Raw genomic sequence first — 26,699 nt, forward strand, 5'->3', positions numbered from 1 at the left:
TAAATGGATTTGAATCACTCTCCACATCTATTCAATAATCAGGTGACATTAACAGAGAATAAGCCTTCTGTTGATTTCAGTATTTTCTAGCTAATGTTTGTCAGAATCAGGGTATCCATAAAAATTTATACCAGACCACGCCAATCCTCTTGCCCTTCGTGAGCAGCCTTATGCTGCTATGTATCAGCTACAAACTAAACTGCAGTGCAGCATCCCACAGCTCTTCTGTGTGAGCTACTCCTGCTGAAGCTAATTTGTGGTTTGCATCTATAGACTGTAAGATTTGACTTATTTTTAAGTTGACAGAGCTGATAAAAATAAAAGATACAACTGATTAAACAAATTCAAGTTTTTCAATTACAAGCTACATAATAGAAAATAATACTTTCTTCACAGACACCAAGAAGCATACATGTCCTACACTGAAGAGTACCCTATACTTTCATATAACTCCTTTTATGATCCTCCCCCCCACCCTGCGCTTTTAAAGAATTAAAACACAAAGCAAAACCAGCTTGCATACAGTATCAACCAAAAAGTAGCATTCATTTGTACATGCTCCCTTCCTCCAAGACTGAGAGGGGAAGAATAGGACAGAGAGCTAAGGACACAGAGTACTTTTCTGCTGTAAGAAAAGAGCATTTGCTTTACAAAACAATAGCAACATTTGTGCTTAACAATGAAGGCAGAAATATTTCTTGGAAAATTTATGAGTACTTAGAAAACAAGCTCATTTTTTTTCATGAGGACAAAAGATAAACACCAACCTTAATGTAAATCCCAAGCACCTAATGACAGATTTCACTGTCTACAAATTATTACTGACACAATACAGTGCTTCAGAACATTTGCATTTCTATGCTGTCCAAACAGGATACTAGAACAGTGGGAAGACAAGTGATAAATGAACACCTAAGATGAGTTTGAAAAATGTTGCCAGTACGTTCCCTAGAAAAAAAAAAATGTGGACAACAAAGCTCTTTCGTATTGATGTCTCCCAAAACTTTATTAAGCTTCAGTTGCAAAACTTGCTTACTTTGCCTGGCTTCATTACCTGCAGCCAGGCTGTGTCACAATAGCAGGGATGCCTGCATTCCCACAATAACATGACCCAATTTTGGATGCTTAAGAGTTACATCAGCTAAAACCCACCTGCCATTATCCATGTAGTCCTATAATTTAATTTTGACCAAATAATTTTAGTAATAATAGTATACTTCATATATGAACTGCTAACTTAAATGTTATATATTTTACAAACATGCATTTACATGCAAAGAACTTATTTTCATTTTAGTTCCTGAAACTTTAAGTAATTTAAAAAAGAAAAATGTAGCCCTTGCATTTAAATATAGCAAAAGCAAGTAAAATGGACACTGATCACAATCAAGAATAATGAAATAACTACATCTTTACATTCCTTTCTAAACACATGAATCTCACTGCATTACGAAGCATTTCTAAACGTACAATACATGAAAGCTCATGACTGCTTATTTGCCTAAGGAGACTTAGGAAAAACAAACAAACCCCAGATCTCATTTATAAATGAATATGCTCAAATAATATGCCACAATATGCTTTACCCCAAAATTATTTCTAAAAAACTCAATTTAAAACCAAATAGGCAAGCACTAAACTGTAGTCTTTCAAACTTGAACATTTGAAGTCGTTAGCTTCTACTGATGATACTGGAAGGTCACATTAGACATATTTGATGGAAATTGTACTGTCGAACTGCACAGTAATACCAAATATCATGGTTAATTTAGATAACTAACAGACAGCATGGGGTCTGGTGTCTTGGATGATGAACACTAGCCTTTGTCAGGATTTCTGGCAGCACCATTACACTTAAAATGTTATTCTGAAAATCAAATTGATAATTTGCAAAGTAAGAGCCTACTGCTCATTTAGAACGACGTGTAATAATTAAACAGACCTGCAGGTATCCTTGTGTACTTGTAGCCAATTTTATATTATCCTTAAATATGTATTTTAATAAATTAAAAAGAAATCCATCACAAATACAAGAGAATTTGAGAAGTTCAGAAAGAAAATCATTCCCAGCTAATAATTTTAACCTCAAATTTTAACTTGACTGTCACTTGAATTATGTTCCTTTCACTGAAGATATCATTTACTGTTAAGCCAAGATTCTAATGCAACACTGTATTTAAACAATGTTAAGTTCAAGTTTAAGCTCACCCGTATTATTATTATTCTCCACTGTGACCAAAAAGAAACTATGGCCACCATAGTGTAGTAACCTGAAGTCAATATATCTGTACAGCAACATTGTTTTATGAAACTTTTATGATTGTTTCAAGATTACTTAGTGGTAAACCCAGCATAAAAAAAAATTACAACAGATAATAACCAAGCGATCATGAGTTACACATACGGAGACAGAAGTAACTGCAGTGAAAATGTTATATACTTTAATTAAATGAAATTGACATATATAGTAAACTAAGCAAACAATATTGCAAATCTCCCACAACACAAAAGCCGGGCTTCATTTTTGACAGTTCTCCTTCCACAGGTGAGAACTATCCTCAGCTACAGGATAAATTCAGACTCTTGAATTTCCCAACACTGTGAAGCATCTCTTTTTAAAGTCAAAAACCCTTTAGCAAAGTACATGATGGACAGGGCAGGGGAGGACGGGAAGAAGCAAGGACAGGAAACATAACAACCAAAGCAAAACACAAACCCATCACTCCCACGTGCGCACGTGTGTGCACACACAGACACAGAATGCAAACCTCCTTCCTTAGCTCTTAAGCAAAGGTGTTGAGAATCCTGCACTTGACTAACTCTCAAAGAAGTATGTCCCACTCAAAGAAAGAAGTCCTTAGCAAGTCTGAGGCTTCAGGAAAACCCAGCATAAAATTATTTCCACAGTTACACTGTCATTAATAACATTAAGCAAACTGAAATGAATGCTTCTTGCTTATTAATCTAGAAAAAAAAAAAAATCGCCACAAAAGATACACAGACAGTTTCCAGCAAATAAATGTCAAGCCCTAGTATAAAAAAAAAGCAGGAATAAAAATCAGAAGTTTAGTACTGTAAAGATAAGTCAAATAACTTTTCCTAGTTCTTGTCTTTTCTAATTGAGAAAAAGAAACAAAATAGAGCCAAATTTACCTATGACATCAACAAGCAGAATTAGCTTTGTTACTTGAAATGACATGAAAGTTGCACATGCCCATCTCCAACAAATTAATACAGCAACACCACTCAAAACACAACAGTATAAAAAGCTGTAACAAAGTACTTCTTCGGCCAGTTTTCAGATATGATTGTCTTATACCAGTTCTATTACAGCTTATGTCTAAAGGGAAAAAAAATATTGCTATGGAAGTTATACCTGAAGCACAATTTAAGCAGTAAAGACATTAGTACAGCTTAAACTGATTCAGTTGAAGCAGCTCTTAGGGCTAAACAATGTCATGACACATGGATTTTAAATTTCTCACCTGTTCTGCAACTCTTAATTCCTGAAAATCCTACAGGAAAAATCTTAACTCTGGCTAATAATGTTATACGTTAAGTTTCAGTCAATGTTCTGTTTGATTTGCAGCTTCCCCCCCGCCCCCAATAAGCAAACTAAAGTTCAAGTTTCCCCAAAATCATTCTGCTCAGAAACAAACCTGATTAATACAGTTCTCCAAATAAATGAGTTGGTGTTCTAAATAAACTAAGAGATGTCTTAACAAAAAACACATATGCCTAGTATCATGGAACTGACTAAAAAGAAGACAAAACAGACAAACAGTGCAATGCCAGAAGTGGAAACATTAGCAGGAATGTTGGTACTTACTGTGCCTGGCTCTCTGTCTGCTCCCGCAGTAACCAAGAAATGCACAGACATGCCCGTTCAGACACAGAGGCAAGAACAGAAATAAAAAAGGGGGGAAAAATTAGAACACAAGCCGCGAACAGTTTTAAAATGGCTTTTATTTATATAAGTCATTGCACATTCCTAATACAGTGATCTCCTGAAAATTACAGTATTTTGTAAACATGATTTACAGTTTAACCATACACAAAGCCTAGTTTTATTTCATGACAGAATAAATTATTTTCTTTTCAAAAATTAGTCAAGTGCAATTTTGCCCAATATTTAATTGCGTACTAGAATTTAAGCCTATGAAACTAAAGTAACAGATGCAATTATCTAAATCTTTTGTTTGAACACATTCACTTCAAAATTTAACTTCTCACTCCCCCTACCTTCCCACCCACCCATGTAACAACACTACTTTCTTTGAAAAAATTACCCATTATGCAGTTTAACAGTTTTCCACAATATGGTGCAGGCCACTGGTGTTACAACTAAGTATTTACCAGGATGTCAAAATGCTCTGCAAACTACAGAGCAGGTGACACCTAGAGATCCCCTTTTAAAATAGTGAAAACTTCCAAGCTGAATTTTGCTTCAGTGGTATATATGCAGACATTCTTAAGTTTCCTAACAGTTTTTTTTCTCATTCTATATAACTTGAATTCTTTAGAGATGCACATAATTTGCAGCAATGCGCAAATTTGACAATGTCCTAATCAGGCCTGCCATGCCTCTCACCTCTGTGGTGTTCTGCATCGTGATGCTTCTTGTCATCTTTTATTGCCAAGTGAGACTGCCCACCCAAAGCACTAGAAAGGGCAAGAAGGCCAGCACTGCTTCCAAGTGGAGGGATTCCTGGAGGCTGAAGTCCTGATGGATGCGGTGTTAGAGGCACTGGAGGTCCATGGCCATGGGAGAGATGTTGAGCCTGCAGCTGCTGCTGCTGTTCCCAGCAGTATTGTCATCCCCAGAAGAACAACACACAGCACATAGTTTGGGAAGGAGAAGGGAGAAGTTTGGTTAATCATTGAGAATCAACAGTGGATTTTTTTTCATTTGTTTGTCTAAGTCTAGCCTGTCCTCTTTGTCCCACCACAGTATAGATACTGCATTGTATCATGCTGTCTGTGGACAGCTCTGCTCATGTCCCATAAACCAAAAAAAGCTAGCTGAATACTTGTTCTGCAGCCCAAGGAATAGGTTCAACTACTGTAGGTTGTTTTGGACAGCTACTGCCTGCCACAGCATCACCAGTGACAAACAGCAGCAGCAGAAGGACCAAATACCTTTCCCTTTCTACAGAAAGGAATATCACCACTCCGGGAAAAAAAAAAAAAGTTTCACTGGCAAGACTGATTTAAACTAACTCCCTTCTTTTCCCCCAATTTGGAAAGAGTAAGTAGGTTTCTATATTGAATATTAAAAAACCTAAAAGCCAGCGCTCATTTTCATATTTAGTGTAGTTAAATTTATGTTTTATTCTAGCCAAGCTTTTTGGTGGAAAAAAAAATAGTCATGAACTAACACTGTGTTTAGGAACCAGCTCTGAGCTTAAAATCCATGTATTCCAGAGAGCATCAATAAGGTCATGGAATTCCCAACAAGAAACATGGTATTAATGAATTAAAATACCTCCATCTGTTTCAAAAGCAGCTTGCAAGATCAATATCATAATGAGCGGACATACAGCCCTGTAACCAATCTGGCAAAATAACCTGTAAGCAATTTTAGAAACTGAGTCCTTATATTGGAATGACTTCCCCACCGTTTAAATATTAAGGTATGTTCTAGTTAAAGCTGTTATGATTTTATTAACATTTTCCAAGTTCAGTTAACCATTTAATTTGTTCAAAATACTCAGCACAGATTTATTTAGAAAATTAAGCTTCAGAACCAGCTTTAGCTTAGTCATAGCTCCCCTTTAGTCTGCTACAGGTAAACGGATTTTCTGCCTCTTTCCTGCTTCCTTGTGCCTGTGCATATGAACAGAAGACAGAACAAACCTCTCCACCTTGGCCACACTCCACCATCCCTCTGCTGAAAGTAGATACCACGAAAAAAGCTAGAGTACCGCTCAATTCATGGGATCAAAGAGAACACAGATAAGCAAATGTCTGAACAGGATGAGCTCAGCTAGACATGAGAGTTTGACCTGGTGAATGCCAGTGGTCCTGTAAGAGCAGGCAAAATGGTTACAGTACTGCTGACAGCTACTGAAATCATACCTAGACTAAAGCTCACAATATTTCACAAGTTACTCCAAAATAACTCAATTCAAAACAATCCAAAAATATGTTATCTGCTTCCATAGGTCCCAAGACTCTTCAAGACAAATTGTCAACAATACCTGCATAACATCTACTGGCATATGAATTACTTAATTTATTACTATTTAGGTAACTACTATGCCCCTACATTTTTGTTTCTCATAACCCCATCCCAAGACATGCCTTGAGCTATTTATAAATTTACGTAGATATAAGTGACTAACACTGAAGAACTCTGGACTGGATCTGCTAATATTTCACTTTTTTGCTGTCCCAACTGTAATGCAGTTATTTACTTATTTTTGATACACAAGACAAATCTTAAAATTTACCACAATCCATTTAGTCAATTCTGTACAGCCATAAGTTTACCAAATCTTTCTCACACAATGTATCAGGAATTTCTTTTCACATGCTACATTAAAAAGCCTCACTAGTCTTCACTGTAATATGTACCTCTGATCACTATCCTTGCTAACTTTTCAGTATGTTTAAAAGCAACGTAAGAGAGAAATAGTTCTTATTCTTCTATTTTAATGTGTTTACAACAACCCAAAAACATTTTGAACGAAGTATTAAAAATTATTTTTATTGAAGTAGTTAAAACAGTAGACCACCTTCTACAAAATCAAGCAGCTATTGCTAGTGACATTTCATTTAACTGAAGAAGTATCAGCAAAGAGCACTGTAAAGCCTGACAGGACTGCAGGGTTTTGGGGTTTTTTTTGGTTTGTTTTTGGTTTTGTTTTTTTTTTTTTTTTGGGGGGGGGGGGGGTGGTGTTGATCCAGCCTCTAAAGAATAAGAGGACATCTCTCTTCTCAGACTTTAGTAGTTTCCAGCATGTTTCCTCAAGCAGGAGATAACCTGATGTTTTGGCAGGCTCTCTCAGAGATGGTATCTTAAGTCATTCCCTTCCTCATTGACCACTTAAGCCAGGTCAGTCATCTGTACTCTAGCCATGAGACAATATGCATCAGCAGCACTGTACTGCATTTATGGCATTGGTCTTACTTGTCCCCAGCAGCACTATCACACTGGATTACCTAGTTGTGGTGTGTAATTGGCTAAGAAAAAAAAGTGATTTATCCCTTCCAAACTGGTTTCATGGAGAAAAACCTTCTCCCTTCTCCAACAGTGAGCTCAAATTAGCTTTTGCAGTGTGGGCCTAGGAAGACCAAGACAGGGAAATTAAGTTAAGTTGTTTCCATTCTTGGCCCTATCCCTTCAGGAAGCCTGTGAAGATTCCCTTTATTCATGCCTCTCTTGCTTGGCTTAATTAGCAAACATGTTAACCCGCATGATTTCAGGAAGCATAGCTTAATGACTTTGGAAATCAAACTGTTAGGGACACGTTACCTACAATTTCCCTGGCTCTGCTTCGTAGCCTACACAAAGTAATTTGAAAGTCCCAGAAATGAGGAATAGATTAATCCCCTCTAACAGGTTCTGAAGCTGAAAACATGTGACAAGAAGGGCTATGTCCTGCTCCTTTGACAGGACTGCATACAAACAGCGCATGGAGTAATGTCCAGTGTACGGCATAGAATGGAATATGAGAGCTGTAAGTGGAAATGCATCACTCTGCATAACATCTTAGCAGCTTTGCAAAATGGTTACTGAGGGTAGCAGAAGAAAATGGTACCCAAATATGCTTAAATATCCAACTACGTTAAACAGACTTAAAACTGAAAACCTGATCATGGTCTTTTAAGCCAACAAAGGTATATTGTGATTTAGTGTTTATTTTCTGAGGCTCACTGCTGTTTAAGACTGAAGTATATTGATTCATTGTTTGTATATTACCCATTCATAATAGGTTTAAAGTTGTCCCTAACACATAAAGATAATCCTTTCCAGAAGTTCATGCTCTTCTTATTTAAAAAACTTGAACTGTTCAAAGTATATCGTATTCTCCTTCTAGAAGGGGAAAAGGGAATATGTGCTGCACACAAAAGAAGAAACTAAAGACCCGGGAGATGGATAACAGCAGCGCTCACCAGATGTATTTAGTAACTAGACATTTGCCACAGCAGATCCTAGAAACAATTATGTTATGCATATAATCACTTCCCCGTCACTTCAAAGACACTAATGCCTGCTCTGTCACCTTTTAAGAGCTTAGCAGCAGTGAGATATAAAACGGAATAAGCTGGCAGCAGTATCATGGTCTACTAGGCATGTTCATTAGCAGTTAATTAAAAACTAGACACCTGCCATAAGAAATGTGCTCAAAAAAGGATGAGTAACAGGTCTGTCTTACTACCAATTATCATCATTACTTGCAGAGCAAGGGCTGTGTCCACTTTCAGAGAGAAGTGGGAAGGTAGAGAAAAGTGCAATGATGCATACATAAGTGACTGCACTGAGGTAATTAGCCATAGCAATAATTTTAAAAGCATCAGTAGTTCACCCACCGTTTTGTTGCAAAAACAGAAGTTCTTCATATTTGCAAAGGAAGAAAAGGAATGGCAAATTCAGCTTACTGTATGGTCTACATGTAGGTTTTATTGCCTCCAATTCTTTTCCCAGTATCCCCCTAACCAGACAGCAAAAACCCCAAAATCAACATATGAAAAACAGAGCACTTGCTTCTCTGAGCAAGCACCTCCTAACAATTTTAAAGGCGGTACAGTTTTTCACCTCCAACATCCTAGGCAAGTTCCAGCTATAAAGAGCTCTTTAACTAGGACTTAAAATTTGGAATTAATTTTCAATGTCTGACAGAGACTTCCAGAGACAGTGTCAGTAAGTCTTTGTGAAACAGATTTCCTATATATAAACAATGACACATCTCCTTTAGGTTCCTTGCTTATCAAGATAGAGCATGAGCTCCTACAATCCCACTTCCCACCTTAAAGTAGCTCTGTTGAGGTCACAAACACCTATGGCTTACTTAAAAATCTAGTTTTGAATTCCTACCATTAAACAGTTACAGCATTCTGTTCTTAAACAATGTGTGATATACTGCTTAGTATCTATTGAAAAGCACTGAATTAAAAATTTAGATGTGATTGTACATGAACAGTGGAAAAAAGGTTATACCTGGTCCCAAACTACAATAGCTGTCTTCTCTTGTGCCCTTCTAAACAAATACCCAGGAGTAGGAAACTTTTTCGAAAAACTTATCAGTGCTAGCACCACATTCCCCCAAGCTCCATAGAGGTGTTCTGAAAAAATATCTGGCAAGCACAAAAGTCATTTAGAGACCTAAAATGTAAAGGGCACTATTTCATGTCAACTTCTGTAAAACTGAAGAAATGTGATTTGTTAAACTTAAGCAGCCAGAAAGACATGAGAGGAAAACATGTATTACTGTGTTCAATTTCACTGCCATATTCTCTCTCTTACCAAAGGGAAATCTTCAGGTTTTTTATTTGCTTGCCTAAGTAGCAGATGGAAGTGAGAGCCTGTATCAAATGTCTAAGGCCAATGAATATGAGGGCCACTGTCTGAGCACATGCAGCTAGCCAACAAAGTGATAACCTCCTCCCTCACTGTTTAGTAATATTCTTAAAACCTACATTGCAAATGTAACCTTCAAAAAAACCGAAAAAAACTCAAGATTATGCTCCTCTCAGATCCAGTCTTCTGCCTCATTCTAAAAAAACCCCCAAACCCTGCACATACCACCCACGCTACAAACAGTCAAATCTAGGAGTAAACTCATTGGAGTGTCTAAGCCATTAATTAATACTTGCATTTAAGTTTCTGTAGGTACTTTCAAAAGAGTATTTCAGCTACACAGAAGAACATAGTGCAGGATAACAAACAACCTCCCTTAAGAATATATCCACATTCTTCTACAACAGAGTGACTATATCAGCGGACAAGTAAAAAGCTACAGGTACCGACTACCCAGATTTCTGGAAGGCCTTTGATATGGTCCCCCACAACATTCTTGCCACTCAGTTGGAAAGATATGGGATTGATGGATGGATTGTTAAATGGATGAGGAACTGGCTGGATGACCACAGACAGAGAGTCAATGAGACTCAACCCAAGGAGTCAATGGCTCAACATCCCCATGGAAACCAGTAACTACTGATGTCCCTCAAGGGTCCATAACAGGACCAACACTATTCAGTATCTTCATCAATGACATAGCTAGTGGAATCAAGTGCATCCTCAGCAAGTTTGCAGATGACAGCAACCTGAGTGGTGCAGTTGATTTACTTGAAGGAACGGATACCATCCAGAGGGACTTTGACAGGCTTGAGGAGTGGGCCCATGAGAACCTCATGAGGTTCAACAAGGCCAAGTGCAAGGTCCTGCACCTGGGTCAGGGCAATCCGCAGTATCAGTATAGACTGGAGGATGAATGGATTGAGAGCAGCCCTGTGCAGAAGGACTTGGGGATACTGGTGGATAAAAAAATTGGACATGCACCAGCAACATGCACTTGCAACCCAGAAAGCCAATTGTATCCTGGGCTGCATCAAAAGAAGTGTGGCCAGCAGGTTGAGGGTGGTGATTCTGCCCCTCTACTCTGCTCTGGTGAGACTCCACCTGGAGTACTGCAACCAGTTCTGGGGTCCACAGTGCAAGAAAGACATGGACCTGTTAGAGCAGGTCTAGAGAAAGGCCACAAAAATGAGAGGACTGGAACACCTCTCCTACAAAAGAATGCTGAGAGAGTTGGGGTTGTTCAGCCTGGAGAAGAGAAGGTTCTGGGGACACCTTACTGAAGCCTTTCAATACTTAAAGAGGACCTATAAGAAAGATGGAGAGAAACTTTTTACCAGGGCCTGTCATGATAGGACAAGAAGCAACAGTTTTAAACTGAAAGAGGGTAGTTTAGATTAGACATAAGGAAGAAGTATTTTACAGTGCAGGTGGTGAGACACTGGAACAGTTTGCCCAGGGAAGTTGTGGATACCCCATCATTGCAAGTCTTCAAGTTCAGGTTGGACAGGGCTCTGAGCAGCCTGACCTAGTAAAAGACAACCCTGCCCACAGCAGGGGGGTTGGACTCGATCTTTGAAGGTCTCTTCCTATCCAAGCCATTCTACGATAGATTAACAAACTGATATATGAGCTACCTAATATGGATTGCTTACTACTCCATTTTCTAACTTTGCTTCAGCAGCAGAAGTTGTGTTTACTCTTCATTGCTTTTGGATGTTTCTTTTTCCTTGATAATATCAGCATTAGACTAACTAATCATAAAGTGCATTAGCGGTCCTTGCTTCTGACCTCTTTTAACCCTAATCTTCAGTACGACAGCAGCAATCCGCAAAACTAAGCTCTGAGTTTGCTTTCTTTTGCTGATGACACAAAACTGGGAGGGGTGGCTGATACACCAGATGGCTGTGTTACCATTCACAGGGACCTCAACAGGCTGGAAAAATGGGTTGACAGGAATCTCATGAAGTTCAAACAAGGGGAAGTGCAAAGCCTTGCACCAGGAGGAAAAATCCCATGTACCAATATATCCTGGGGGCTGCCCAGCTAGAAAGCAGCTTTGAAGAAAAGGACCAGGGAGTCCTGACAGACACCAAGTTGAACATGAGCCAGCAATGTGCCCTTGTGGCAAAGCACGTGAATGGCATCCTGGGCTGCATTAGAGAAAGTATTGCCAGCAGGTTGAGGGAGGTGATCCTTCCCCTCTCCTCAGCACTGGTGAGGCCACACCTGGAGTACTGCATCCAGTTCTGGGCTTCCCCATACAAGGCAGACATGGACATACTGGAGAGCATCCAACAATGGGCCTAGAGAAAGCTAAACAATCCCAGCTCTCTCAGCCTGTCCTCATGTGTGAGATGCTCCAGTCACTTAATCATCTTTGTGGCTCAGTGACAGAGCAAGAGGGAATGGGCACAAACTGAAACATGGGAGGTTCCTCCTAAATATCAGAAAACTTTTTTTTTTTTTTTACTGTGCAGGTGTCTAAGCACTGGCACAAGTTGCCCAGGGAGGTTGTGGAGTCTCCATCCTTGGAGGTATGCAAAGGCCATACAGACACAGTCCTGTGCAACTGGCTTTAGATGGTCCTGCTTGAGCAGGGGGAGTGGACCAGATGACCTCCAGGCGTACCTTCCAACCTCAGGCATTCCGAGATTCTGCAATTCTTATTGTTTACTGTTTTCTCCCTCTTTAAAAGTGTTTTAGAAAAATGAGAGTCAGCTACTACTATCATTGCTTAAATTTCTACCCAATTCCTTTGAAACATCTGTGTTTCTTTTGGTTCATTTGTTTTTCTTACTTCCTTTTCTTCTAAATGCTCCGATTTTATTCTGACAGATAGGAAGCTATACTATACCACAGTAAACAAACCTGAAAGTGCCCGCCCCTGCATCTCTAGCTAGAGAGCCAAGAATGGAGCCTTTGTAATTTTGTAGTTGTTTGAAAACTATCCATTCATTATGTGAACAAGCCACAGTGCCATGGGTGCGGGAAGATAATGTCCCGTCAGAATAAAGACAGTGTCTTCAGCAAGCCTCTTCCATCTATAAACCATGTGAAATGTCATTGTACTACAGAGATTTACGTCCAGAGAAGGACAGTATCAGCAAAAGCTATCCAAAGCCGTATATTTCATACATACAAAATTTGTCTAGCAATGGCATGATTATTTAAAGACCCAACTGTCTCCTGGGAAAAATCCTGTTCCTTTTTATGCTTTATTACAGAAGATGCATAGGATAGTGTCTTTGGGTCTTAACCATTTATTTTCCACTCTCACAAGAAAAAAAAAAAAATCAAAACTTATTTACAAATCTGACTTTGATGTCAGAAAGCAAATATAAAAGTCAGAAACAAGACGAAAAAGTTATCTTAAGTTTGTTCTTTGTTATTATTTTCTATTATAGGAATCTGCTTCAAACTAATGTTGAATTTCTGAACAGAAGGCTCTTCAAGTTTTTCAGTTCCTGTTTCCACTTGTTCAAACAACACAAACTACACTAACAAGTCTCAACTTTTTTTAAGCAGTAAAGGGTTGCATAAATTGCCTCACATAAACCAGAAAACTGATGCTACACTGGGATAAAGGCAGCTTCCCCCCCATACATTCCCCAAGCAGTCCTTTCTCACAAACTAACTTCATCTCTAGGGTAAAGGAAATAAGGCTGAGAAACTGTATCTCACCCCTCTGCTGATACAGCAATTATAAGAACACTAACAAACTATGTCCTTCTGCCACCTTCTCTATTAAAAATAAAAAAAAAATCAGATACAAGACCCTCAGCATGTTCAAAATACTCCATATGAAGCTACTGCAAAACAACATGAAGTTTATGGTTCTCAATTAGAGTCTTTTATCTGTTTTCCTTTCTTAACTCTTTTTCTACTTGGTCCCTTGATTCCTTCCTCCTTCTGTTACTTCCCTCCTTTTCAGTATTCACTTTTAGTCCTCTGCTATGGGATCCTCCTGTAGGAATCAAGTCTTGTCTACTCTTTGATCTTCAGAAAACTCGAAATAGGAAAAGCAATGCTGATTTCAACTGGGTCATGAAGATTAAAACAACCACTTCATGCTCTAAAGCTCCTACTACACTTCTACACTGATGCCTACCTGTTTCACTGTAAAATGTACTTCTGCAACAGATTTATCCTGCACAGTTTTGCCACAGAATACTAAACCTGGACAGCTCTAGAGTCTTTTTTTTTTCTCCTTGCATTAGAGTTTCTTTAATCTCGCTAAAGTAAGGAAAGTTAGCATAAACACTTACAAGTGTAATTCCCCATATACTTTCTATATATAAGGCTAAAAGTTCTTCTCTATTTAAAGAATGAAAGTAAAAACTAGTTGCAGTCATGAAGATGCCCCACTAACTTCTCTGAAACAAAAGTATGTATTTGTTGATTGGCTGTGTAGTTCAACAGAAAAATTATGACACTGGAGAAAACACGTATACTAATGTGGGACCAGCAAACCACTGGTGCACATGAGCCACCTCCAAAAAGCCCACAGAAGGCAACCAAGACAGCCAACAAGAGTCAAAGCAGTTATACTGAAGCCTGCATCTACCTCGAAAAAGTCTAATTTAAATTTTTCATTACTACAACAGGAAAAAATTTTTGAGAGCTCCTTAAAATCTATATATAAGACAGACAAATACTAAGTATATTCTTTAGCTTGTATTTTAGAACATGTTCTGTATCTCATGAGGATTTTTTTTAAGTAAGGAAAATGAAGTCTCTCAACATGAGAAAGGCTTTGGTTGCTATCAATGTGAATTACATAGCCAGTACCAGCCTACCTACAAGTACAGACACAGTACATTTGTTGAATCACAAGATCGCATAAATTTTAATACCTTAGTTAGCTTTACACCAATGGAACTAAGAAACAGGTCTTCAATGCTCCCCAGTATAATGTAAACAGCAAATATAAAAATAATTTCCAAGGGTAGCTTATTAACCATTATTTCCCACATCACCATTACAGACTGCAGACATATAGACTGCAAGGGTGAAAAAAACACTTTATCTTTTCCTTCTTTATCACCATGCTGAGCAACAACTCTGATCTTTGCTGGGCCTTTCTGTCTCATTTCGAACAGCTAGGTTTCTCTGCCCTTCCTTCTGGTATTTTGGAGGGCAAGCCCAGGTACCAGAATTAGAAATATAAAGAGATATTACACTTCAGGGCTCTTCAAAAAGATCATTCCTGTAAACAGTAATGACAGATGTGGGTGACCCCACCCAAATGATTTGTCACCACACCCAGTGAACGAGCACATCAGCTGTTTTTCCACTAAAGTGATCAGCAATTAACTATTTAACAAAAGTTTAGTGATAATTGTTAAATGGCAAGATTTTTAACATCCCATTGACATAAAGGGAATAATTATTTAGTACTGCCAGCATGATTGGCACTTTCACAAGAGTAGATCTGCACTAGCAGCCTAGCTATGCTGTGGACCCTCTGTGGAGCATCCCACACCAGGAGAGCCCTGCAGCTAGGATGCAGGATATTGCCAGCAGATGGAATTCTTCCAGTTCAGCAACATCTTCTCCCCAAGGTGCATTAGCACTCCACTGGTGTAGCTGCATCCACATAAGGGCTTTTGCCAACAAAAAGGAAGGGTTTTCTTCCCTCCTCCATGCTTTTAGGCACTGTAAGTCAACCTAAAACTTAATAGCTTGCACCAAGTGCAGACCTATCGAAGCATGGCTAGTGCTTGTATCAGCAGCTATGCTGGCAACACAACAAGCAGCCCACAGGCTAAAGACCTTTTGCTAGCATAACCTTGTATGTATATACGCACACATATAACATATCATATATACACAATGATATATTTTAATATATCATTATATACTACATATACTATACATTATATATTATACATACTATTCTGTATATATTATATGTATATATATTGATTGTGTATACTTTTATAAAAATATAAAAGTTCTTCTGCGTGTTCGTATCTATAGCTTTTTCACTGATAGCTCTTCTAAAAATATGTATTACAGGGCTGGCTTAAGACCAGTTCCTGCCTCAAACAGTTTACAGAAAAAAAAGTAAATAGAACAAAGTCAGAAGAGCAAGTTCTAAGCATCCTTGTATTAATAATGGTACATTTTTTTCCTTAGGTTAAATAATGTTGGGGTTTTTTCCTTAGGCTAAATCTTGAAAAAATAAGGGACAAACAGCAAAGCTGAAGTTGCATTGGAGGAACAAGACTCTGCAGCAATGGAGGAACCAGAGAAGCCTTTATAAAGGACAGATGCCACAGAGCAGGAGGGAGTGGAGGGGTAGAGTTAGAGTAAAAATGGGAAAAAATTATCCTTGCACAGGAGAACATGTCTTCACCAAAGGACTTCCCAGACTCCAAGGGAAAGTAACAAATTCAAAACCACATTCTAAAAAAACCACAAAAGACTACCTTAAATACTGTTGGTCCAGACAAGACAAAGGCTGGTTTTCTGAAACCAGTTACATTCTTCTGATCATTGTCATTGTAAGTCAGTTTAAGAACAAAGCTTTTCTTTAATTTTAGACAAGTACATATTGCTTTCTCTGAAGACTCAGATGCAAGCCTTAAGTCTCTAGAATGAAGCTGTCAGAACACATTGCTTCTGGTTTGCAGAAACTGCCAGCACATATTTTTTTTTTCTGGGGCAACCATAAATTCCTGCTATTACTCACCTTCTAACCTCAAATCTACGTATTTGCCTTTTTAGCTACTCTTAGCATGCCACTACCATCCAATGACACTTCAAAAGCACATTCTTGCTGCCACAGCAGCCAAAACCAACTAGTTCCAGCACACACCAATTTGGAAATGACTTAAAGATATTACTCTAGGGGTTTTTGTTACTGATGTATGATTATCTTAAAAAGTATTTATTCTCCTTCCAGGCTCTTTTAGTCTCCAGAAATTTAAATCTTGCTGAACATGAAGATAGTAATGATGGAGTAGAAAGGCTTTTTGGTAAGGTAATATCTGGAAGTTGAATATAGTATTTTAAATTATGATCATCACCCTTTTGTTGCAGCTGCTACTAACCATAAAAACATTTCAGAGATATCAAAGAATTAAAAATATGGCAGTCATGAGAAAAGCATTACATTGATTTTTGTTTACTGTTCCAAGCCACAGAGCAGATTCTTGGATATTTCTTATACATGCTGTAACAACTTCCACCTACCAAATGATTACTTCTGAACAGGCATTTGAACAATCCACTTTTGCTAATCCTTGCTTTTACTACCTCAATACTACTGCTTGTCAGTATTCAATTTAAAGAGCTACAGTTAGCCAGCACCTTTAAAACCAGTACTGGACATTCTCAGGAAGTTAAGTGTTATACAAGACAGCAACCATGGTAGTTCAGCAAGTGCTCTGAAACAATAATGCAGTTACCAGATACCAGGAATCCTGCTGTTGATACAAACGCTTCAGCACGTTGAAGAGTTATAGCAAACTGCTGTACAAACTGTCTTTGCCCTGCTTTTAGTATTTCCTAAAGTTATCCTAAATGCCTATGCTAGCCTTGCTCTGTGCAAGAACAGGGAAAGCAAGCTTCCCTCCCTTCTCTTCCAGTCCTCCCACACAGCCCCCTCTCTCGACAGTTTGCCTTGCTCTTCCCCCTTGAGAAATAGTGGGTTGCTGTTTTCTTGCACATTTCCAATGTTTAATATTTACCGTACTTTGTGTCCCCCTTTATCTCCCTCCATCCCCTCCGCACCTCTCTCTCCTCACTTTCCTACTCCCACTGACTCCATCTTTGTCACAGTCACCCAGTGAACAGCTATATTTTGCCTGTGTGGTCCATGCCACTCTCATCGGCACACTGACAGTTAGTTCACCTTATCGTATCAGTGTTTGCTTCTCAAAACTAGACCTTAGTTCCTTTCGGATCTGTATGCTTCATTCTTTGCACCTCTCTCTCCTACTGCAAAGTAGTCCAACTTAAAGCCCTACACCATTCAACATGTAAACTCACAACACCTTTCTCTATTCCTACTCATGTTACAGGACAACTCCATGACCATGCTTTGCTTCATCCTTATGCAACTAACTTCTCTGCACTTGATTTCACCTCATGTGCAGTCCCTCCTGAGCTTCTCTTTTGTCTGTGCCAACCGATTCATTCTTCCCATCCAACTCTTACCTCCTCCAAACCCACCACATCATGGACTACTTGCAAGAGGAGCACTAAAGGTTACATCACATCTTTATCTCAGCCTACTGACTCTTCACCTACTCCAATTCCCCCACTTGTGTCACTTCAAGTATGAATACAAAGCAGACATTTGTAAGAGAGAAGGTATACTCATCTCTTCAGTTTGTCTCCTTTTACTTCCTTGGTAACTTAGGGAAAAAGTAGGTAATATTCACAAAAACTGTCTTCAAACATGGAAAGCTATTCTGCCTGCATATGCTTTAATCAAGAGAGGTGCTTTGAATCACTCTTTAGAGGAAGTAATCCTTTCTTCTGGGATTAAATAACCAACCCTTCTGTGCCAATGACATATATATATATATGTGCACTCCTCTGCCTCAGCCACCTTCAAAAGCAAACTCATCCCTAACCCCCCATTTTTTCTTTCTGGTAGCCCTTCCATATTTTCTTTATTAAAGCTCATTGAACATGCTTTCTGTAAATCCTTGCCTTGAACTGTACTATTCCAGCATTTTGACCCAACTTTAGTCCCTTCCATTCCACTGAAACTATTCCTTCCAAACCAGTCTGTTTTAACAGTACTATTTGAAGCCAAGTTCACAAAAAGAAGGAATCACCTCTTCCAGCATATCAATATCCTCTGCTTCTATCTACTAACCCTTCCTGAAACCACATTCTCCACTGACTTTTCTGGTCTTCTGTTTACTATTGTTAAGATTAGAAAAACCTGCATATGTGGCAGTCCCTCCTGCACCTCTCTCCTGCTGCAAAACAGACCAACTTACAGCTCTACACCATTCAGCATGTACATTCCATATCCCCAACATCTGCCCAGTAGACAGTAATCTAGCAAGTGGTACAAACTCACTGTTGGTACCTCACATGCTCATCTCATCAGAATCTACCTTCTCTCTGCATTCACAGTTGCATATCTTCAGGTCTGAGCTCTAGCTAACCACATATTTTCCAACCATCTCTCTTTCACTCCTTTCTTGAAAGCTGTTTAGCTTCACAAGTTTGTAACCATATACTTGGTCTCACCTTTGACTTGTAGTTTAGATATTAGATCTAGAGGAGAGAGCCACCTAAAGATCTTTTGGTTTTCTTTTTGGACAAGATCCAAGATGCAGCTTTTTCTATCCACCCACATGTGAAACCTTGCAAGATAAGGGAGGTCTGGCCTGCAACTCAGTTACAGTTGACTTCTGGATGCAATCTTCCCCTCTTCAGAATGACTGACAATCATCTACTCCAGGAAATTATCATCTCGTTTAGACACCACCCTCCTCTATATTGCTGCTCCAAGGTCTTCTGTTTCCCCATCAGTGCAGAGTGCACAGAGCGGCGGGGGGGGGGGGGGGGGGCAGTGTCAGGTGGAAACCAAGTTTGGCTAACACTATCTATTCATTCACATTTTACACACCTTCTCCTAGGTTTTGTTTTGAGTAGGACAAACTACCAATACACTTCAACCATGCTTTCTTATTTTTCCTCAAACCTTGGTGGCACTAACAATAAAGATCTGGCCACTGTTTGGGGACCGGTATTTTGAGAACACCAACTGTCATGCTGACAAATACTTTCTCCCTTTGCTACCTATTTTAAACTTAGTTTACAATTCTGGAGCCTTGTATTCTAAAAGCACCTACCATGACAGCATCCTAGCATGTAATTAAGGTTTCTACATACTTTTAAAAAAGCAAAATATGAAGAATAACCCAGGATTTTACCACACAATAAAGTTCTTATGGCCAGAGTTTAGTAATTTAGACTTGGGGTTAGCTATTTTATGGTAAAAGTGAGGACATAGTGTCTTGTGCTCACTAGATCTCATTTTATTTAATTTAAAAGAACTAGGCAATTTCCCCTCCCTTAGCACATAATGCAGATCATGGCTGAGAAGGATCTAAAGTAATGCTACAGCTGCTTAGCTCTTCCCTTGCACTAAGTTCTGCATTCATTTCTGCTCTAGTCTGTATTTCTATTTTATAATGAAACATACAGCCTAGTTATTTATAGGCTTTCTAAGGATTAACTACACACTCATAAGAATAAACCCTCAAGAGGTTAACCTCATCCTCTTAAGCTTCACACACTACAATCCCAGAGATAGCTGGCAACCACAGCCAAAAGAAAAAATAATCCCACATCTTGCTAATCCTTTAGCCATCACCTCATGCAACAGTGGAGAGGCCTCTCGGAAGCCTACAACTCAATCTGTCTCAAGAGTACTGTCAATCCAAAAGATACATATTTCACAAAACTATTAGCAACCCACCTCAAAAGGCAAAATAAGACTTACCTGGCTACTCAGTGGTACACTAAAATCGTGCATCTAAAATGCAATGCTAAAAGATTCCAGCTTGCTGCTTATATTTCCTTATTCAGATATTTGCCTGTTCTACACATAAAACTACCTAGTTTATTAATTTGAAAGTAAATCTAACAAATTTTGCATTGTTTATATCTAGACATATCTATTTAACTGTCCCTTATACTTCCTAGCATGAACTTTGAGTACCTTTGCTCTCTCAAAAAAACCCCAAACAAACAAACCGCCCTTCAGGTTAAACCATGGTAATCTACCTAGTTCTTTCATACCATGATCTGGATCCTCCCTTAACCCCAAATGTGGACACTGCCTGCAGCTGCAGGAGTGCCAAGGAGTTAACAGGTGCACTTATCTTCGTAAGTCTAAGTTTTCTGTTTTGTGTATTATTTATCAAGCAAAATTGCGGCTTCATTCAACTTTAGTACAACAAATACTAAATGATGTAGTTTAAAAAAATTGGGAAGGAGGTTGTTTAGCTGCTCTGCTACCCCATAGCTGAAGTTAAAGCCTTCAAGTACATGCAGGAAAAGTATAAGGCCAGAAGTATGACTGTTAATAACGAAATATCATGCACAGTTCTTTCCTGAAGTAAGAATTTTTAATCAACACAGAGGATTAGCACTGCCTAGAAGCTCACCAAGTCCAACTATGTAACTTTTTTTTTTTAAATATGTCAATTCATTCATTCTCTTTTGTACATGCTTAACATATACTGATTCCAAAGCCTGTCTTTTGACTGTGTGGCTAAATTCTCTGAAAAATCTCAGTCCCATGAGACTACAAGTCCCTATCCTCACAGTCTGTCCTCTAATAAGCTTTCACCTTTTCAGCTGGAAATAAAAAAATACATAAAATAAACATAGTTCAAAATCATCTTGTATTTCAAAAGTTGTTCCCACTAATTAAAGGCTCTGTTCCCTTCCAGAACTCATATATGGCCCAGCAGCAACAGGAATTGCTCTAACTCAGCCAAGCCAATTGGGAAACTCTTGAATTATCTAGTGTCAAGAAACAATGGCCCGTAAAGACAGAAAGGAAGGAGGGGAAAAAAGTCAAACCCCAACAAAAATGCTGATCTTATCTAATCAGGAGAAACTACACAAGCGAACATCAGCTAGGAAAATTAAACTTTCCTCCCAACCTCAAAATTTATTGTACATAAGTATCCTTGGTAGTATGACGCCAGAGGTTACTCAATTGCATCTTCTGCTGTTACAGATTGCTCCAGCATATTTGCATTTTGAAAAGAAGTTTCATGATCTTTCATGTTCATGATAGATGTCTAAACCGTTAAATTACTATTTCTTTTCTTATCTTGAAAGACACTGCACTTTAGCAGCATGGCCCTTCCATTGTTCTTTACACTAAGTTGGGCCCCTGAACAATACTGACAGCTGCTATCAAACTAGGCCGTGCTCACTCTCCGTGCAGCTGCCGCTTGTAGAAACAGACAGGCTTCTGATGTGTCCTCCCCTCTGGGGAGAGGGTTTGACACACTGCGTGCTCAGTGAGGGGGAGCAAAGGTCCACTGAATTGTCAACCCAATTTTATGCTATTCAGATTTTCCAGGATGCACACCGTCCCTTTCAAAGAAAATCAAGCATATGTCAGAGCATGAAACTTATTGTGTGGCACAAGATAATTATTGATCATGTAAGACTGTAAAAGATCACTGTGACATACATCTAATTTTACCATTATGTATATGCATGCATCTACATGGTCAAATAAACTTTGTGCCCAACATGTTCATTTCCTCATTTACAGTTTTGGATTTGTACGGCATCACTCAGAAGTCTTTCAGAAGACACAGGCAAGTATCTTTTCTGGTGAATCCTAGATAATTTTAAAACAATAAAGGTGGAGGCTTCTATTCCTGCTTCCAAAGAGCTCCCCCCCCAAAAAAAAAGGTTCTTAATTGCATGTGGTACTTGTAGATCCTATTGCTTTTAAAAGACTATATTGTGCAGACTTTAAAAAGAGGTACATGACAAGCTTGAGATAGCAAAATTTGGTTTGCCTAAGTAGCATTACCCTAAGTCCAGCAAGAATGTTTTTAAATATATTTTAATACATACTTCCATTTACTGCACAAAATATTCTTTAAAAATAGTTCATTAAAAAGGGTTTTCCATTCCATTTTCATCCTAAAGAAGTAATTCATTTTAAAAGATGCAAGAAACTACAGTTCTCTAATCTTTTCTAATCAAACACCACAAATGTACATGTGCTGTATTTCAAAGATCAAATCAGGTATTCACAAAGTAATTCATTACGCAAGCAAAGCGTAGAGGAGATTGTGACAAATACAGACGTAATTATGTGGGTTTCTAAGATGTGATTAGCAAATCAACTAAGTAACAGTCAAAATTTGATACGAAGGGAAAAAACAGCGCAGATTTGAAGGGGGGGGTATGTTTATGCAAAGCTAAACTGTCAAGTGTAATAAAGCAGCTTGAATAAAATTTAAGCTGAAAATCCACTGAAGCTCCCCATTTCAGGAAGGAAAAGCTATTAAAAGGAAATGAAGGTCACCCTCCCAGTTTATTTCACCTAATTGACTGCCAATAGCTTACCACAGGCAAACCGACTGTAGATCTGCAATTGAGAAACTGATGAAAGGAGAGTTTTCAAGCTGACGCTCATTCTTTTAATCCTCCCTCACTCTTTTTTTTTTTTTTCCATCTCCAGTTGGGATGTAATTTTAAGCACAGATGGATTAACTGGTTCCATTGTCTGTAGACGTCATTGGACTATGGCACTGTTAATCCGTACAGCAGCATGTCTAATTATCATTACAAAGTGTCTGAGGGAACTATAAAGACCAGCAGGGCATCTTCTCACAAGCAATTAACATAAATTGATAAATGAGTAATTTGAATCCGCTCAAAGCGCTCACATATGAATAAAATCAAAAAGGACGGGTTCTTGTTTCGGCTACTTCTTTCACTTAGTCTGGAAGGGCAGAAAACATGAGAAATATTCTAGACTTAGTGGCAGGGGAAATGAACTCATGCAGTGGAAGGAATGTATGGTTCAGAAAGTTCATTAATACAAAGCAAATGACTTGTGACTGACAACCAGTCACAAGCAAGTAGTATTAACTTATTTCAGCATATTTAGCAGCACATACTTGGTGAAAGGCTATTAGAACACTGTGTCAGACAATTAATACTACTTCAAAAGCAAGTGAAATTTCTCTTCAGTAGCTTGCAAATTTAAAATTCATGAAAGATTCACAAGAAAGGGAAAAAAAGAAGAATGAATACTTGTACAGGCTCCAAGAACAAGTGTCACAAAAAGCATGAGGCAAAGGTAACTAGATCAACTGACATACAAAACCTACAAACAAACAAGCAACTCTCCTAATCATTGTGTTTCTTCCTGGAAAAGTTTTGTTATGCACAGCATTGCTGCACAAAACTATTAACTTTATCCCTGCTAAAATCTGTGTGAATCAAGGTAAACACTTCAGCAACACTGGGCATCAAAACAGCTTTAGATATCAAAACATTAAGCTTATTTTAAAAATAACAAAGCAGTAAGATATGAAAGCAAGTTATACACACTGTAGGAGGTAGACCTGGAAGGCCACGTACCCCGATGATGGCATTCAGTTCGGCCATGGTCACTTGTTTGGCACGTTCTACAGCTTGGGCCACTTGCTGCTGATGCTGTTAAGAGAAGAAGGGGCATGGGGAGGAATTTGTGTTAAGGCATTGACCACATCAAGTCAAACCAGGATCACAAACACGTGAATAACCGGGTTGTCTGAAGAAGCTCAGGCTACCTATTGCAAGACACCTTAAGCAGGTAAAAGGTAACAGTGCCCTATTCCTCACCTGTTCAAGAGCAAACAAAAGCCCTGAAGGCAGCCAGCTCACCTCCTCGCCCATGCCACTTCAATATTAATTTTCTGGCAAATGAATAATCAGTTTCTAATTGAGTTGACAGGATGATAATGTCAACTTCACACTAGTGTCAATTTTAACATTTATATACTCTGCCCACACAGCAAAACCTACTGAAATTTCAAACAGGGAAGAAGCGCTTCACTGAACTCAACAAGAATTACAAATACTCTTTGTAAACTGTAGAGTTTGAAAAGGCATATCCAAAATAACAGGTTTCAAAATGTAACAGCAGCTGCCCACAATATGTTACAATTGCAGTCATTCAGACCAGATGCAGGTTTGTAACCTTAAACAGTGTTTTGCATCTGAGCTAACTACTCACCTTTTGCACTAAAAGTTGATACACATTATGTAGACAAGATAAGCATGCTTATTTCACTAGATTCACGTTTGACAACTGAATATCAAATAGGCAATCACCATGATTACAAATGAAAGCATTTTGTTGCATTGGTAATATTTTACAGACTCCCACTCTCCTCAGGCAATGAACGAGGCTGAGCCATTGTCACTAGTTTGAACTCAGATTTGTTAGACCAAATTAGCAGGGGGTTTGCGCACTTCAGCTATAACAGATGTTCCTTACACTTGTGTATTGTGATAAAATTAACATCTTAAAACTAGCTAATTTGCAAACAGAAAAGCAACATAATTGCACTTTAACAGCTGAACAGTTTTACTTACTTCCTGAGACAAAAATGGGATGACTTGTGCACAAATTGTATTCAATCTCTTGGCGATTTCTGTCTATAGAGGAAAAGTATTTTGATTAAAACTGTGGTTTAGGTTTGTTGCCATGTATTAACTAGTGTACAGGATTATATTAAGTTCACGCGATGACGAAAGTAACAAAAAAATCCACATCTTCATACTACTGCAAATATAAATAGTTAATATATAAGCCCAGATGAGGACAGTGATCTAGTTAGCTACTCTAGGACATCTGCCATGTCTAAAGCACCTAATCTGTATATACATTTAGGCATAAATCTGGTCCTTGTACATAGCTCATTAACAAGTAAAGCATTTTTTAAATCCATTAAGTCCAAGATAAAGCCTTTTAAAAGGTAGATTTATTATTACTCAAATTATCAAGCAGCACAACATGAAGGTAATAGGCATGGAAGAAAAATGTTTCTTTCATGATCAATTTTACCTGCCTATTAGAAAGGTAAAATTAGTTTTGCTGACAGAAACACACCATCAGAAGTACAAAAGAAATACCAAAACAGAAGCAAGGCAGAATGGAGACAAGAGGTACAGACTTCTAAAACATCCATATTGAGAGAATTAAAATAATGCAGACAAGAAAAAGAATCAGATCAGAAAATGTGACAGTCAATAACAGCAAATTAGTGAAACCATGAGTAACAGGAGAACAATAAGGCTAGGAACCAGCAGAGAACAGAACAATCCTTCACTGAAAATAGCAGAGAAGACAGCAGGACAAAGTCTTTTGAGTCCCACTTTTCAACAGCTTTATATATCTCCCACTTTCATATCTCCCACTTTCGGTATGTCAACTTGAACACAGGATTTCTGGTGGGGTACAGGGATCTTTTTCTCTCACTAGTCAGTCTTACCCGTGCTTACAGGTTTTCAGACCTATGCATTTGTGCACCATTCAGAACCACTATTATAATTAACCCTCAAGGTTCTTGCACAACTCCTACAGTTTTCCTTATAAATATCTCCCGCAGCCACTGTAGCGCACTTGCACAAAACCAAAATCAGCATCCAGATGTGAACCCAGTCTACATAAAAGACACTCTGAACAGCTCTTCACAGTCTCTGTCATATCATTAATCCATACAGATGCTTCTTGGGGGGGGGGGGGGGGGGGGCGGGGGGGAAGGGTGTTTGTTTTAAGACAAAAGAAACAAGAGATCCCTGCTGAGAATCATTAGGCCTTCCATAAAATGGCATGCATAAACCTGAGCAAAGATAAACTCTTTCAAAGAAGTCAGGTGGAAACATTGCTAACTCATCTGCCGAGCCCTTCCCTGAGCCCTCCCATCATCCTGAGTTTTTTAGTAAGACACTGCGATGTGCTGATCCTTATACATCAGTCAAGCAGTAATTAGGATACAAAGGCCATCCTCCGGTTTTACGTCTCAACAGACAGGTGGTTTGGGATCTAAGTACAAGTGGCAAGCTTTAACACTGCTCTCTCCACCTCTGACAGACATAGGGAAAATATTTGATAGCATTGAGACTTGTAAAACACTATGTCTCTCTGATGTAAGCTGAAGTACTCCCCCTGATGAAAGTCTGGCATTTGACACATCCACCCTAAAGTTTTGCAGAGACAAGAGTCTCCAAAGACATTCTGCTATGTTTTCTTCCTAGGACAAAAAGCTTCCCCTTAAGTAAGGGCACTGAAGTGACAGTTGCTTTACAGCAAACCTTACTCCCCTGAAACAAGAGGAACAGATCTCTATTCTCAATAGAAATAGCTACCATTTCACACAGTACCTTCTCAATAGAAACAGCTACCATTTCACACAGTACCACAGCGGTCTGTTTCTGATTTGTTTGGGCCACAACCATAAAATACCCATCATTCTGTGTGTGGCCTTTAGTACTGGTAGTACATACATAACAGCAAAGGCAAAAGAAGGAAGTTACCAGCTTAACTATTATCAGTTATTAGACTTAACTATTGCCAAATCTGTTAGTACTTTCAGTGTCTGTTAACAAGGAACAAAAACTACATGATTGTGAGAATCCATGTACTAAAGGGCATTTTTTC

General features: G+C 38.6%; 2 protein-coding genes across 7 annotated transcripts in view; both read right to left on the minus strand.

Moving 5' to 3' along the window:
* FRMD3 (FERM domain containing 3) overlaps positions 1 to 26,699 on the minus strand; it is a 261,212-nt gene that overhangs the window by 108,860 nt on the left and 125,653 nt on the right. The gene's annotated exons all lie outside the window — the stretch shown is intronic.
* The window catches only part of LOC104318082 (transducin-like enhancer protein 1), an 84,079-nt gene that overhangs the window by 36,644 nt on the left and 20,736 nt on the right, over positions 1 to 26,699 (minus strand). For 2 of the 5 annotated variants that reach the window (XM_069776159.1, XM_069776155.1), the window contains exons 5-8: positions 24,632 to 24,694; positions 23,603 to 23,707; positions 4,592 to 4,796; positions 3,830 to 3,846 (exon numbers count right to left, since the gene is read on the minus strand). In XM_069776159.1, the coding sequence (XP_069632260.1) occupies positions 3,830 to 3,846; positions 4,592 to 4,796; positions 23,603 to 23,707; positions 24,632 to 24,694 (390 nt within the window). The remainder of the gene's footprint in view (positions 1 to 3,829; positions 3,847 to 4,591; positions 4,797 to 23,602; positions 23,708 to 24,631; positions 24,695 to 26,699) is intronic. The other 3 variants (XM_069776158.1, XM_069776156.1, XM_069776157.1) reach the window with 3 other exon arrangements.

Source organism: Haliaeetus albicilla, chromosome Z, assembly GCF_947461875.1.
Source record: "Haliaeetus albicilla chromosome Z, bHalAlb1.1, whole genome shotgun sequence".
In the NCBI taxonomy this organism is placed as follows: domain Eukaryota; kingdom Metazoa; phylum Chordata; class Aves; order Accipitriformes; family Accipitridae; genus Haliaeetus; species Haliaeetus albicilla.